Raw genomic sequence first — 14,822 nt, forward strand, 5'->3', positions numbered from 1 at the left:
ACCAGGTCTGATGTCTTTCCTCCCACCTGTCTAAGGCTGGGTCTAGGCTGTTCCTAGAAGCTGTGGCTCTGCAGTCCCCACCCTGACATAGCTTCAGGCTGTTCCCAGCTAGGAGGCCCCTCCCAGCACAGAAGCACATCAGAGACCTGCATACCCACCTTTGCCCTAATCTCACCTTTTTAATCACAGGCACAGCCAGGAAGCAGGTGACCATAGCTGGAGTATCCAAAGCCTGTTGGGGTGTGTTTAAGGGGCACATGCCCTTGAGGGTGTAGATGTAGATTTTCTGGTCCTGCAGAGGCAGATAGGTTCACTGTGAGACCCAGGAAGGTGCCTGGCATTTCCCAAGGCATTTCCGTGAGGATGCACTCGGCCTTGGGGATCCCCTATAGGTCTTGAAAAATAACATGGATTGACACGTTCTGATGGGTTGCTCATGTATTTCTGTTCTTTGTAGAGACTTTGAAAAATAGAGACTAGTCTAAAGAGGAAACAGAAAATAGCCCATAATCTATTCCCTAGAGAAAACCACCATTGGGATTTGGGGGCACAGCCTCTCAGAAGCTCCTGAGGTGTTTATGTGTGCACGTGGTACTGGCAAAAGTGGACTCACGCTGCAATGCTGTCTTCTCACTGCTCTTTCCACGGACAGCCTGCTTTAGGCAGAGCCCCTGCTGTCACTCATTCCAGGAGGAAATGATGTGGGGGCATCTCTTGGCTGCCTGTGGCTGGGGCGCAGGTACTTTGGCCAATCTGTTGTCAGATTTTCCTTAACACTGAGATTCCTGAGGCCTAAGTGATATGGATGCTTTTGAGATTTGTGATATGCACTTCCAAACTGCCCTGGGGAAAAGCTGCACCTTTCTATCCCCGCACCCACAGCCTCAGGACATTTGTTTCTGGCCAGTTCTCTCAGGATTTCTCAGAAGACAGCTCCTTGGGCCTTCTAGTGACTTCTCTGATGTGAAGGCAAGAGGCCTTCGGAGCTGACTGACTCAGCAGTGATATGGGAGACCCAGTCAAGCCCCTAGCCTCCTGGGTCTCTCCTCCCGCTGAGGGTCTACATCTGGTCGTCACCATCCCTAATCCCGGCCGCCAGCCAGCAGCAGGCAGGGTTGAGCTGCCCCTTGTGACAGGCCGCTATTTCACGGGGCTCATGGCATTACTCTGGGATTGCACGGGGACACGCTGAGGGTTATCAGAAAATTCGCTTGACCTGGCGCCCTGTATTTTATGAAAGTGGCCCCCGCCCAGGAGCTGCACCTGGTGGGACCCACCTGGCTAGGCCTGCAGGCAGCACTTACCTCGGTGGCCATCCACAGGGATCTCTGGACCTGGAGCTGGCAGCTCAGCTTCATCCCGGGACAGCTCATCCTCTGCACCTCCATGAGGCCCTTCTCTGTGTTTACCACTGTGTAGTTCCTATAAGTGGTGGTAACTGTGCGGTTAGTGCCTGGGGGCCAGGGATACCTCCTTTGCCCAGGCCTGGCCTGCCAGCTGCAAGCCTCGTCTGTCTCCTCTGCCCCCGCCCAGGGTTGTAGCCTGCTTGTTCTGAGAGGGCAGAGCCGGGTTCTGCCCACGGGGTAATGCTTGACCATTGCCAGAGGAAGGGCATTCCCGAGGGAAGAAAGGCTGCCCCCTTTCTGTGACCCTTGTGGGTTGAGATGGTTGCCCCCAGCATGAAGGAGGGGCCCTCCCACTGGCCATATCCTTCCCACCCCTATGATGCAGGGAGCTCCGCACTGCAGAGTAGACAAAACCAAGGCTGAAGACAAGTTGGGAGAATTCCAGAGGAGATTGGGTTGGGGAGGTGGGAGGGTCACTCAAAATGTGTTCCCAGCATGAGTGCTTTCAGAACTTGTGCTTGTCGATTGTGAGAGCCTGGGCTCACCAGGCTGGCTGTCCCCAGCATCACTGCCTCCCCTCAGCTGTGGCGCCTACTTCACGGAAGAGGAGGCTGAAGCTGACGGGGCTGGGAAGTTATGTGCCCCACATCACACAGCCCTGTCCCTCAAACTCAAGAGGATACGTTAAACTCGTGGTTAGAAGTTCTCAAAATAAAGTTTCTCCTGCCACCAAATTTTAAAAAGCTTCACCACCGTTGACTGATAATGTATTTGCAGATGACAGAAATGGTAGAAAATACAGCCAACAAAAACTTCCTTCAGGTACATTTTCCTCTTTTTTCCGTCATTTTTTTTATGCATCAGAAAAACAAAACTAGGATATTCTAAATAGCTTTGACTTTGAAAACAGTTAAAAAGATAGTCATAAAGCATAACTGTCCCTGTTCCCCACAACTGGAATTGTGTCTTATGCGTTTCCTGTTTACCTGCTCATCTGCCTTCCCTCTCCCTCCTCCTTTTCTTCCTTAATTCTCAAACAGATCTCAAGTCTGGCTCCACCCTGATTCCCCTGCTTGGCTGCCCGTGTGCTTTCGGCCAGCCTACCCCTCCCTTCCTGTGAGTGAGTCTCTCTTCAGGCTGTGGTGAGAACCTTCGTAGGACACAGGAAGAGGCCTCTCTCTTCCCTCTGGGATGAGTCTTCTGAGCCCTGAACAGAACTGTCTCAGGTACCTGCTGTTTCTGTGTTCCTAGGCTGGCAGAGCAGGGCCCAGCCCAGCTTCCCAGGATCAGTCTGGCTCCAGGCCCTCTGATTTGCCCTCAGAAGTGTCTGATGGTGTCCTTACTTCTGGGGTGGCAGATGTTCCAGGCCCACTTCCTGCCCCAGACCTGGACTCTGCTGTGATTCTAAAAAGCCCTGGTTCCCTTTGGTACTTAGAGACCATAGTCTGGGTCTCAGGGGTGCACATTGGCATTTCGTTGGTCCTTGTTTTTAGGCCTTTTCAGTGAGCAGAACTGAGCAATATGTGTTTATTTTTCCTCAAATATATCACGAGTCGGTCCAGTCAATTTAGAACTGCAGGGTTTTACTTACTCTACTTTATGTCTCTTTCCCCTTTAGCCCATACTGAAAATCATGGTTTCCAATGACAGCAACATAATTACTCATTAATTTACTCCACGACCACAAGCAATTTCTTAGAATAACAATCATAACAGTACTACCAACAATATAATTACTGAAACCTGTTTAATTGATATGTTTGCTTTTTGTTTTGTCTTTAGAGTACATCCCCTCAGAAAGGCATGCTCCACTGCTGTCTTTTAGAATAACTTGTCTTTTTTTCTGAGACAGGATCTCACTCTGTCACTGAGGCTGGAGTGCAGTGGTACAATCATGGCCCACTGCAGTGTCAAACACCTGGGTTCAAGCAATCCTCTCACCTCAGCCTCCTAAGCGGCTGGGAGTACAGGTGCTCGCCACCATTCCTGGCTAATTTCTGTTATTTATTCATTTATTTTTGTAGAGATGGTTTTACCATGTTTCCCAGGCTGGTCTCAAACTCCTGAACTCAAAAGATCCACCTGCCTCAGCCTCCCAAAGTGCTGGGGTTACAGGCATGAGCCACAATGCCTGGTCATAAAAACTTCTTTAGGGCATCATTTCTTAGAGTGTGTCTATGTCACAACACTCAGTCTTAGTGGCATAAAATCTGATGCAAACACATGAAGACTGACCTAAGAGAAACTGCGAAGTCTTTCATTTATCTTGTTATGGCTCAAGCTTGTTCCTTAGTGATATTTTCCCACTCTACCCCAGGCACCCTCTCCAAAGGTCACATTCCAGATGCTATCTTTACTACTGACTGTGCCTCTCCCACTCACCCCCTGGTAAGCTTACCTTGTCTGACCACCACCTCCTAGTTTTTGGGCTCACCCCACCTAATACTATAACTTTTGAGATTTTTTTTTTTTAACTCTAGCAAGACCTAGGATCCTTCGGTACTTTCCATTGTCCTCCTGAATTTATGGCCTCATTTAGGTTCCACGGTCCATCTCCGTATCACTCCCTTGAGAACACCCCAATGCCCCTGCCCCCTCTCCCTCCTAGCAAAACCCCAACTCTGCTTAAACCCACCTTGTTACCCCTTCTGCAATCTGGGGCAGCAGAACATGGCTGAGGAAGTCATATAACCAGGCTGATGGGTCTCATTTCCTTTTTTAAAAATATTTTTAAATTTTCTAATTTTGTAAAAGATGGGGTCTTGTTGTGCTCTTCAGGCTCAACATGAGCTCCTGGGCTCAGGTGATTCTCCTGCCTCAGCCTCTTGAGTGACTAGGACTGAAGGCACATGCCACAGCACCCTCATGTCCCCAGACACCCTGGCAGGTAGTACCCATTTTTGGTGTCTCTTAACCACAAAACCATTCACACACATCTGTTTGTGTGGACTCAGCTTCTGCCCACCCTGCTTTTTCCTGAGTGGACTCTAACCAGGTTTTGAACCTTACTGTTTTTTTTTTTTGAGACAGAGTTTTGCTCTTGCTACCCAGGCTGGAGTGCAATGGCGTGATCTCGGCTCACCACACCCTCCGCCTCCTGGGTTCAGGCAATTCTCCTGCCTCAGCCCCCAAGTAGCTGGGATTACAGGCACGTGCCACCATGCCCAGCTAATTTTTGTATGTTTAGTAGAGACGGGGTTTCACCATGTTGACCAGGTTGGTCTCGATCTCTTGACCTCATGATCCACCCGCCTCGGCCTCTCAAAGTGAAACTTACTGTCTGTTAAATAATTCTCATTGTGGTCAACATCGACTCTGTTCCCAAATTCCACGGTGGCCTCCCACCCCAAACATAAAGACGGCAGAGCAGGTGACAGGAGCTTACCTGGACTCCTCTTTTCCGTCCCAAAACACCACAGTGTACTCCTGGCCCTGGGACGAGAAGAAGGCTGTCTGCTTCCCACAGGGGAGTGCGTACATGAAGGTGGCAAAGGTCGGGTCCTTCATCTGGCTCACCACCGACAGGGCCAGCGGTCGCTGAGGGAGAGGGGCCGCCAGAAGGGAGCAAGGTCACTTACAACCAGATTGGTACCAGTTCTGCCCATGAGATCAGCCAGCTCCAACCAGGGAGGAATGAGGGATTCTGTTCGTTCAGACTTGATCCAAACAAGAGGCTGAAACAGCTTCAGGTGTCAGGAGCAAACCCATCCAAGTGACTGGGTCATCCTTGGCTATGAGAACTTAAGCTCATCTGGTCAGGTAAGCTGAACCCCAGGTATTCCAACCCAGGCCCAATGACGTACATTCTTCATCTCACTACATTGCCCAAGGTGGAGTGCAGAACCTATTCACAGGTGCGATCACAGCGCATTACAGCCTTGAACTCCTGGGCTCAGTGATCCTCCTGCCTCAGCCTCGCCAGTGGCTGGGACTATAGGTCCACGTCACCATGCCCGATAAGGACATATCTTCTTCTAAAGAATACCCTGTTTGCTCCTGATACATTAAACTAGCTCTATCTGATTTGATAAACAAGTTCTAACCTTAAAACCGCTAGCCTCGTTCAAAAACACAAAAAGACAACCAACAAAAAACTAGCCTTAACACTATAATACAATTCCGGATTCTCACAACAAAACCTTTCCCCCATTACTTTACAAAGAGATACCTCAGTCTCTGTTCTTGCATAGGGAATGTATTGCTGTAAAGCAGTTGAGCGACTTTGTTTGCATGGAGAAGTAACACAAAAGTTAGAGAGGAAAAGGAAGTTTGTTTTCTAAGCGTGACACACACACACACACAAAGATGAAAGCAGTGTGTTACGAGCAGCAAATCTCACCCTTGAGAAGAAACGAGCAGAGAAACGTTACCCATTGTGATGGGTGGGCAACCACACACGCACACCCTGGGGACCCACAGCCTCCACCACCTGGCAGGAAGACCCAGGGCCCTGGGCTCTGTGCCCTGGGTACCTTCTCTGGTTTAGTGTCCCAGCACTCCATCATGAGTGCCTGCAGTCGATGGAACTGCACTTCCTCCGGTTGCCCCAGAACTGGACGAATGCCCTTGGACAGCTTCTTGACAATCTGGAGCTGGTGGTGGCCCAGGGCAGGGCGCTGTCCTGACAGCAGCTCATACAGCACCATTCCATAGGAGAACATATCTACCTGGGTACAGAACAAGCCAAGTCAGGTCCCTGCCTGGGCCCAGTGGCTTTTACAAGCTGGCCCTGAGGTGGAGGGAGCAGGGAGACACAATTAGACAAGAACAAACATCCAACCAACCACCTGACCATGTCCCTCTGTCCATTTATCTATCCATCCTCCCAACTACCCATCCATCCACCCATCTGACCACCCACTTTCTCTTCTGTCCATTTATCTATATATTTTCTCATCCTTCCACCCATCCATCCATCCATCCACCCACCCACCCACCCACCCACCCACCTATCCATTTGCTTGTTTTTCTGCACATTTTATCCATTCTTCTCATCTGTCTATCCATCTATTCATCCATCTGACCACCTGTCCTGTACATTCATCTGTCTTCCTATCCTTCCTCTTTTCAATCCACTCATCCATCCATACTGTCCATTTGTCCATTGTCCCATCCATCCATCCATCCATCCATCCATCCACCCACCCACCCATCCATCCATCCTTCCATCCATCCATCCACCCACCCATCCATCCATCCATCCACCCACCCACCCATCCATCCATCCATCCATCCACCCACCCACCCATCCATCCATCCATCCACCCACCCATCCACCCACCCATCCATCCATCCATCCATCCACCCACCCACCCATCCATCCATCCACCCACCCACCCATCCATCCATCCATCCACCCACCCACCCACCCACCCACCCATCCATCCATCCATCCATCCCTCCATCCCGCCATCCATCCATCCACCCACCCATCCTTCCATCCATCCCTCCATCCATCTATCCATCCAACTTCTCACTATACTGTCCATTTGTCCATTGTCCCATCCATCCATCCATCCCTCCATCCCGCCATCCATCCATCCACCCACCCATCCATCCATCCATCCACCCACCCACCCATCCATCCATCCATCCATCCATCCACCCACCCACCCACCCATCCATCCATCCTTCCATCCATCCTTCTATCCAATAAAACACACTGAGAACTTGCTGTTAGTCACTGATTAAGGACTCCGAGGAGGCCATGGTCCTTGTCCTTGAGTACCAACACAAGGGAGTAAACACATACCCTCGGCTTAATGTGCTTGGTACTAAAAGTGCTGTGTATGCAACTCATAAGAAAAGGTCCCCTGGATCACAGCATGCTGTCTCCTCTAATTTTAATAATCATAGAAAGGCCCAGCAAGGAAAGATTTAATACAGACCCCTATAAGGATCAGGAAATAACATTTTAGCAGGAGAATGGCTGAGATACACTTGAGAATTTTAACTGTGAATGTTTCCATGATCATCTGAGTTTCAAGGTGACCTCCTTGTCGAAGTCACGTGCTATGATGAAGCCCTTATTTTTGTTGCTCTGATTTGCCTTTTCTATCTTAGTCAACAGTCACAGGTGCTGAGCTAATCCACATGTGCACAGGTCATTCCTACAGCAATTAGTCAATGACCATCTGAAAAACCACCAAATAATAAGAAATTATAGATGAGGGAACTTTAATGCTGGGTGATTAATTAACACGGCTGGCACTAGATGTGATACATTGCATAGCCAGATGATTTCCAGTTGTCTGTGTCCCTGCATCTACCAAATAGCCATCAGGGATACATGTTATCAGAAGATCAGCATTTAGTCATTGTCTCAACTGAGGCTGGCAGTGCCATTGCCCGGGGATGCCAGCTTGTCCTTTTATTCTTCCCCTGGTTTGGCATTCAACTTGGCCAGCACCCTGTGACCAGGGCTTAAGGCCAGGGGCCTTTAGCATCCTTATTCTGTCTGCTCCTCCTGAGCGTCATGCAAGGCTGGTCCTGTGTCCTCACTGGGCACATCTAAATGTGAGTTGAAACCCAAATCCCGACCTGTTTCTATCTTGGACTCTTCATCTACCATTTATACCCTCTGTGATGTTTCTGAATTGAGGTTGGAGAATTCTGAGGCTAAGGAGAAGTAAACCTTGCCACGAGCAGGCAGACATAGGCCCCTGCGCCCTTCTGGTTCAAGGCAGAACCTCCCTCATTGAGCAAGGGAGGGTGAGAAGAATGTGCTTTTGGAATGCTGAGCCCTGAAGCTGCAGGTGCCTGCAGAACTGCCTGGCCGGTCTCAGGGCTGGGTTCCTGCCCTGTGGGGCTGGGCTGGGGGATGGCAGTGGGTCGGGCAGGTACCTTTTCATCATATACAATGCGAGGCCTGATCTCTGGGGCCTGGTATCCGGGAGTGCCCTCCACGCCCAGAGCGCCCTCATGGAATGACTGCCTCGAGATCCCGTAGTCAGATAGCTTGATGTTGACATGCTCCTTGACGTCAAGGGACCACACCAGAATGTTGTCCGACTTCAGGTCACAGAAGATGATGTTTTTCTTGTGCAGGTAGGCCAGGCCCGAGGCGATCTGGTAGGCTATTTTTTGGGTGAGCATATGTCCCAGGGGTATAAAGGAAGAATCTTGCAAAGTAAAACAAATTTCAAATGTATCAAAATTTCAGTTTTGATAGAATCAGAGTATCATGATAGCAGCCGTCTTTCTGTTTTCTTATCTCCCTAGATACTTTATGTTCTTTTTTTTGAGACAGAGTCTCCCTCTGTCACTCAGGCTGGAGTGCAGTGGCATGATCTCCATCTCGGCTCACTGCAACCTCTGCCTCCCAGGTTCAAGCAATTCTTGTGCCTCAGCCTCCCAAGTTGAGTAGCTGGGATTACAGGCCCAGGCCACCATGCCTGGCTAATTTTTGTACTTTTAGTAGAAACGGGATTTTACCATTGTGGCGAGGCTGGTCTTGAATTCCTAGGTTTAAGTGATCTGGCTGCCTCGTCCTCCCAAAGTGCGAGCCACTGCATCTGGACCCGAGATACCTTCACTATTCTCCAGAAGGCCAGAAGGGACGGAGAATGGCCTGGTTACGTGAAATAGTATTTAGGATAGAAACGCTCAGCACTATAGCTTCATTCATGATACCTTATTCCTGGAATTGCTGGCACTTTTGCTGAACCACCAAGGATTCAAAATCCCTTGAGTTCACCTCAGGCCAAGGCTGTCTTACGTCAAGGAGCGAGTTGCAAGTATCAGAATTATGTTTGGCTGGGCGTGGTGGCTCATGCCTGTAATTCCAGCACTTTGGGAGGCTAGAGTGGGCGGATGGATTGAGCTCAGGAGTTCGAGAACAGCCTGGGCAACAGGGTGAAACGCCATCTCTACAAAAACAAGAACACAACAACGGCAATGGAAAATTAGCTGGGTGTGGTGGTGTGTGCTTGCAGCTACTCGGGAAGTTGAGGTGAGAGGATTGCTTGAGTTTAGGAGGTCAGGGCTGCAGTGAGCCTAGATCGCACCACTGTACTCCAGCCTGGCCAACACAGCCAGACCCTGTCTAAAAAATAACAAAGAATTCTGTTTACAAAATTATCTTCCACTGAGGCAGAAGTGATTGATTTTAACAGCATTTCTTCTTCCCTAGTCAAAAGACAGCCACCTTTCACCCTCTGGCAACTCTTAGTTGCTCATTTCTCAAGGTAAATTACTTTAAAATTTCATTTAAAATTATGATATGGTCCCACTGACCCTAGGATCTCAGAGTCTCCGCAGTGATATGCATGCGCAGTTAAGAAAATGATTTAGGCCGGGCGCAATGGCTCATGTCTGTAATTCCAGCACTTTGTGAAGCTGAGGTGGGCGGATCACCTGAGGTCACGAGCTTGAGACCAGCCTGACCAACATGGAGAAACCCTGTCTCAACTAAAAATACAAAATTAGCTGGGTGTGGTGGTGCTCATCTGTAGTCTCAGCTTCTCAAGAGGCTGAGACAGAATGGCTTGAACCCAGGAGGCGGAGGTTACGGTGAGCCAAGATCGCGCCACTGCACTCCAGCCTGGGTAACAAGAGCAAACTCCATCTCAACAAAAAAAGGTGATTTAATGCAGCTCCTGTGCTTGGTGCCCTCCCAGTGAGGGCTGTTATCATCCTCCTTTCACAGGCAAATAAACTCAGCAGAGCAGAGCAGAGCCTGGTCTTACCTGACTCCACAGCGTGTGCTCCCCGGTCCTCACCGAGGCTTTGCCCAGGGACTGGACCTGGCGAGGTGCCTGCCTTCACACCCAGGGGATGGTCACAAAAGCCAAGGGTTGGGCATGCCCTGGCTTGGCAAGGCCATTTGAGGCTCCACCCCCATGCCAGGCAGGAGTCACCCGGGGCTCTGCTGGTCTCAGGGGCTGGGTGGGGCACCTGCAGTACCTCTGGTATTCTCAGACAGCACAGTGTTGAGGCTGCTGAGTGGCGCGAGCTCCAGGGCGAAGCAGAGCGGGTGGATGCTGATGCCGATGAGTGCCACGATGCACGGGTGCTGCAGGGCATGCAGCATGCTGGCCTCCTGCCGGAACTCTGAGAAGTTCTTCATGGCATCCGTGGCCCGCAGGTGCCTCAGCATGGTGTCTGCCGGGGACAGCACAGTGTCAGCCAGCAGGAGGACCCAGGGTGCATTCGGCCTCGGGCCTCTCGAAGGTGGCACAGAGCTTAGACCCGGGAAGCACATGTCTGAGCAAAACAGCACCTAGCTGGGACCCGCTTACCTGCCGGGGCGTTGGCGAAGTTCTTGAATTTCTTGATGTGGAAGCGCTTGACGGCCACGGGCTGGCCCTGGTACCGGGCCCGGTAGATGACGGTGCCACTGCCACCCTGGCCCAGGATGCTGCTGTCATCCTCACTGTGCTCCAGCTTGCTGTCTTCCAGGAAGAGCCTGCCACATACACCCAGTGTCAGCCACACTGCCCCCACCCCACGCGGGTGGGTCCTGGGCTGGGTCATTCGTCCCAATGGCTGAATGTCATGGTTCAAAGCCATCTGAGAGGCTAGACAGCTCTGGGCTACCCCAGCCCTGCCACTTGCAGGTGGGCAAGCCTGGGTGGGTTATGCAGGCTTGCCAAGCCCCAGCCTCCCTCATAAAGTGGGCTCAGGACAGGAGTGGCCTCAGAGGTGGTGATGGCTGCCATAGGGCGAAGCCCAGGGAAGTGGTGGCCATAGAGAAAGGATCCCTGTGGAAGTTTTCTTCTGAAAGATGGTATTTCCTATTTCCTCCCACGTTCTCTCCCTAGTTATCATCTTGGGTCAGCACACGTAGAATCAGCTCTAGGAACAGATCTGAGTGTTCCAATGCTCAGTGCTAGGGCTACAGATAGGAGTCAACATTTGACAAAAAAAGGTAAATGAGGCTATGGGTGGGAGCTCTCCCCTTCCTGAACTCCCCAGGAGCTCCAGCTGTGCTTACCTGCCGGCACCCGAGTGCCAGCTGGGTGGGAGTCAGAAGGGAGTGGCAACTCGGGAGAGAGCAGCTCTGGCTATGAGGGGAAGGGGTGCGGTGTGGGGGGAGGCAGGATGGCTGCACCTGCAAAGCGCTTTCCCAGCTGGGCCTGCCAAGGCCTCCAAAATGGAAAGCCAGCAGCCTGTTCCCTTCAGGCAGCTGAGGATAGAAACCTAAAAGGTACTGCGATTTGGTGGGAAGCGATGGCTGGGACCCCCGCTGGCCCCAGAGTGGTCTTCCTGGAGATCACTCAGCAATTGCACAGTGAAGAGTGCCGCCCTGTGACCTGCACTGTGTTCTGGGAGGGGCCTTTGGGCATACCTGGCTGGGAAGTCAGTCATGAACAGCTCAGGGACCAGCTCCTGGAGCGGCACGGGGAAGTCTGGGTGTCTGGGGCAGGAGATGAAGTCCCGCTCGATGGCCGTCAGCACGCAGTCTTCCATGTCGAAGTACTGCACACCCTCTGATTTCTCACTGGGGTCTGTGTGCTGGGCCCAGTTAGTCTCGCAGACTGGGCAGGGCACGTACTGCTCCATGAGTGGGGTCCCGTCACTCTCTGTGGCCGTCAGGGCTAAAAAAGGACAGAGCAGGAGACAGCTCACAAGAAGGTGGCACAGGTGGGGCCCCCGAGCAGCAGTCTGCACTGCCCAGGCCCCGAGGCCTTCACAGCAGGGGAGCTACCTGGCCTGGCCTGTACCCAAGAGGCAGGCTGAAACCCAGTGCCACCTTCAGGTGTCTTTTCTTGGAAAGCGCAATTGTTTGTCCTGAAAGATATGTCTAGAGAGGGTTCAGAATGTTTCTGAGAACTGTCCAGTGGTCAGGACACTGAGCTGGGGGCACTGGGAGGAGGGTGGGGATCCCTCCTGCATGACTGGGCCCTAGCAGGTCACTGCAGACTGGGTCTGAGCTATCCTCCGACAAGCCAACCACCGCAGTGTATAAGGTGCCCTTCTTACAATGAGAAACATCCAGGTTACCATGTCTATGAAGGCGATGCAGGGGGAGAAATGAGTCCAAATGATCACGGACAAAACTGAGTCATTGGACACGGGTCCCCTCACATGCCTCTGATAGGAGGTGCAGAGAAATACCCTCCAACGTGCCCCGTGGAGGTTCCCTCAGGGTGGGCCAACTGTCTGCTTCATGCAGAGTAGGAGGTAGATGCCTAGAACTTTCCAGGTATATCTGATATCTGCAGGCCCATGTGCAAGGCATTCCACTGGAAGGGGCCCCTGGCTGGGATGCTGGCTCCAGGCAGCCTGTCTCAGGGGCTCACCCGAGCCTGTTTCATCTCAGGTGACCTGTCCCACTGCCCAGCACCTGCTGTGGGGGAAACACAGGCTGGTGGGGAGCTGCAGAGTGCTCAGAAGGGTTCACATGGGCCTAAGGGCCCCCTTGGATGGCCAAGCGCCTCCCAGATCACCAGGACACACACGCCCAGCTGTCTCCTCCAAGGGCTCCTTGCTAACCCTTCTTCCTGCTGACACAGGAAGGGCCCCAGTCCTGACAGAGACCAGACCCTGTGAGATATGGCAAGGTTTCTCTTCAAACAGCCGGCTCAATCTTTTATTCTTTAATGCCCAGCACCCCCAGCCCTTTCTTCTCCTCTTCTTCTGACTTTACTACATGCTCAAACGCGCCACAGCACCAGGAGCGTTATCAGCACACGCTCACATTCCTGTCCTATTTAAAGAAAGAGCAGCTCTTTAGTTTACGCAGACGACCCCCTCTTTCTCTCCTCTCTCTCCCATCGTGTGTCCACCCATCCACCTTATCTAAGAAAGTTTAAATGTTTAGCCAATCAAGTGTAGTTTAAATTGTGCAGTCTGACCCCAGCCAAGGCGGAAAGGGCACGAAAGCAAGAGTCGGGTTAAAAATAAAAGCTTCCTGTAATCCCAGCACTTTGGGAGGCCGAGGCGGGTGGATCACGAGGTCAAGAGATCGAGACCATCCTGGTCAACATGGTAAAACCCCGTCTCTACTAAAGATACAAAAAATTAGCTGGGCATGGTGGCACGTGCCTGTAATCCCAGCTACTCAGGAGGCTGTGGCAGGAGAATTGCCTGAACCCAGGAGGCGGAGGTTGCGGTGAGCCGAGATCGCGCCATTGCACTCCAGCCTGGGTGACAACAGTGAAACTCCGCCTCAAAAATAAATAAATAAATAAATAAAAATAAAAATAAAAATAAAAGCTTCTACTCTCCTTTGTTCTGTGTGCTCTCGTAGCGACCAGCCCTATGGAAGGCACCCTCCTGCACACGAGTAAACCTGCCTTGCTGAGAAATCCTTTATCTAACTGCTCGTTTTTCTTTAGGACTCCAAGCCTTATTTCTAACTCCCTGGGATCTGGAACATGTCTCCTGAGAGCACGCCACCACTGCTCTTTCACCACCTTCCCTGATGCTTTCTGGGATGCAGGCATCACCTGCGGGCAGGGGGCCAGGGGACCCGCTGAGGCTTGCAGGGGCGGCACTACAATTCCAAACCCACTGTCCACCACCTGCTTGCTTGGCCTCCAGTGTTCAGGGCCTGAGGCTCTCAGAGCAGCCTCCCCACAGCTACTTGCTCCATCGAGCCCAGATGGCCTTCCTTACTGCAGGCTTCTCTGGGAGTCGTCTCTAACCCAGAGCAAAACAAACAGAGGGCCTCAGCAACTTCACTCAAAAGTATTTCTTTTTTGAGCAAACTGTCAATGAAGAGACAGATCCAAAGGGTCTGAAAAGGGCTGTGTGAGTGGGTTGATCACTGCCGGGGTGGGTGGGGTGGCAGCGAAGGAGAGCAAGGCCCCTAGGTGGCCCCAGCTTCCCTTCATCCCTGTCCCTGCACAGGAGATAAATCTCCATCTGCCAACTCCCCCCGCCCCCATCCCGATTTCAGCCACACCAGCCTCAGTGTGAAGACAAGACATGTGTGAGCTCACACTGAGCATCTCTGTGGACAACTCATGGTACCACTGTCATCCTTCTTGCCATGCCTGTGGGCAACTGGCAGGCTGCTTCCCTGCACATTCCTGGTGGGGTCTGAGCCCCATCCTCCCCATGGCACTCCCCCCAGTGACAGAGCTGGACTTCTCAGGGCCGGGACTCCCATAAAAGGGCTCGTAAGACACCTTGATTTTCTTGGGCCAAATCCCAGTGGGATTTTTGTCCTACCCCCAAAGAAGCAGCCCTACCCTGATTCATAAAGAAATATTAGCATGAACAAGGGCTTGTTTCTAGAAGCTTCTCTTACCAGGAAACCACTGATCAATCAAGGAATTGACATGATCCGTGATGAAAGCCATGGCCGAGAAGTCCCTCATTTCTGACTGGCAAATGATTTTTATTCCTCCACTTTTCTTCTTTTTCCAGTTCACGTCGGAAGATTCCACACTGCAACCCAGAAACCAAAAGGAGCCCATTGTGATCTGGCTCTGGGGGGCCCTGGGATGACATCCCCGCCCCCCGGGACAGGACCCAACCTCTGGGGACCTGGAGGGGGTCTGTGCCCTGCAGGACTAATGGGGGACT

General features: G+C 51.8%; 1 protein-coding gene across 7 annotated transcripts in view; it reads right to left on the bottom strand.

The window, feature by feature from the left end:
• Positions 1–14,822, bottom strand: part of LRRK1 (leucine rich repeat kinase 1) — a 148,997-nt gene that overhangs the window by 11,682 nt on the left and 122,493 nt on the right. For all 7 annotated transcript variants that reach the window (XM_008998289.5, XM_054257195.2, XM_054257193.2 and 4 more), the window contains 9 exons: positions 14,545–14,684; positions 11,635–11,884; positions 10,586–10,752; positions 10,251–10,448; positions 8,190–8,467; positions 5,819–6,013; positions 4,732–4,883; positions 1,305–1,422; positions 176–292 (listed from right to left, as the gene is read on the bottom strand). In XM_008998289.5, the coding sequence (XP_008996537.2) occupies positions 176–292; positions 1,305–1,422; positions 4,732–4,883; positions 5,819–6,013; positions 8,190–8,467; positions 10,251–10,448; positions 10,586–10,752; positions 11,635–11,884; positions 14,545–14,684 (1,615 nt within the window). The remainder of the gene's footprint in view (positions 1–175; positions 293–1,304; positions 1,423–4,731; positions 4,884–5,818; positions 6,014–8,189; positions 8,468–10,250; positions 10,449–10,585; positions 10,753–11,634; positions 11,885–14,544; positions 14,685–14,822) is intronic.

The sequence above is a fragment of the Callithrix jacchus genome, chromosome 6, assembly GCF_049354715.1.
Source record: "Callithrix jacchus isolate 240 chromosome 6, calJac240_pri, whole genome shotgun sequence".
NCBI lineage: Eukaryota > Metazoa > Chordata > Mammalia > Primates > Cebidae > Callithrix > Callithrix jacchus.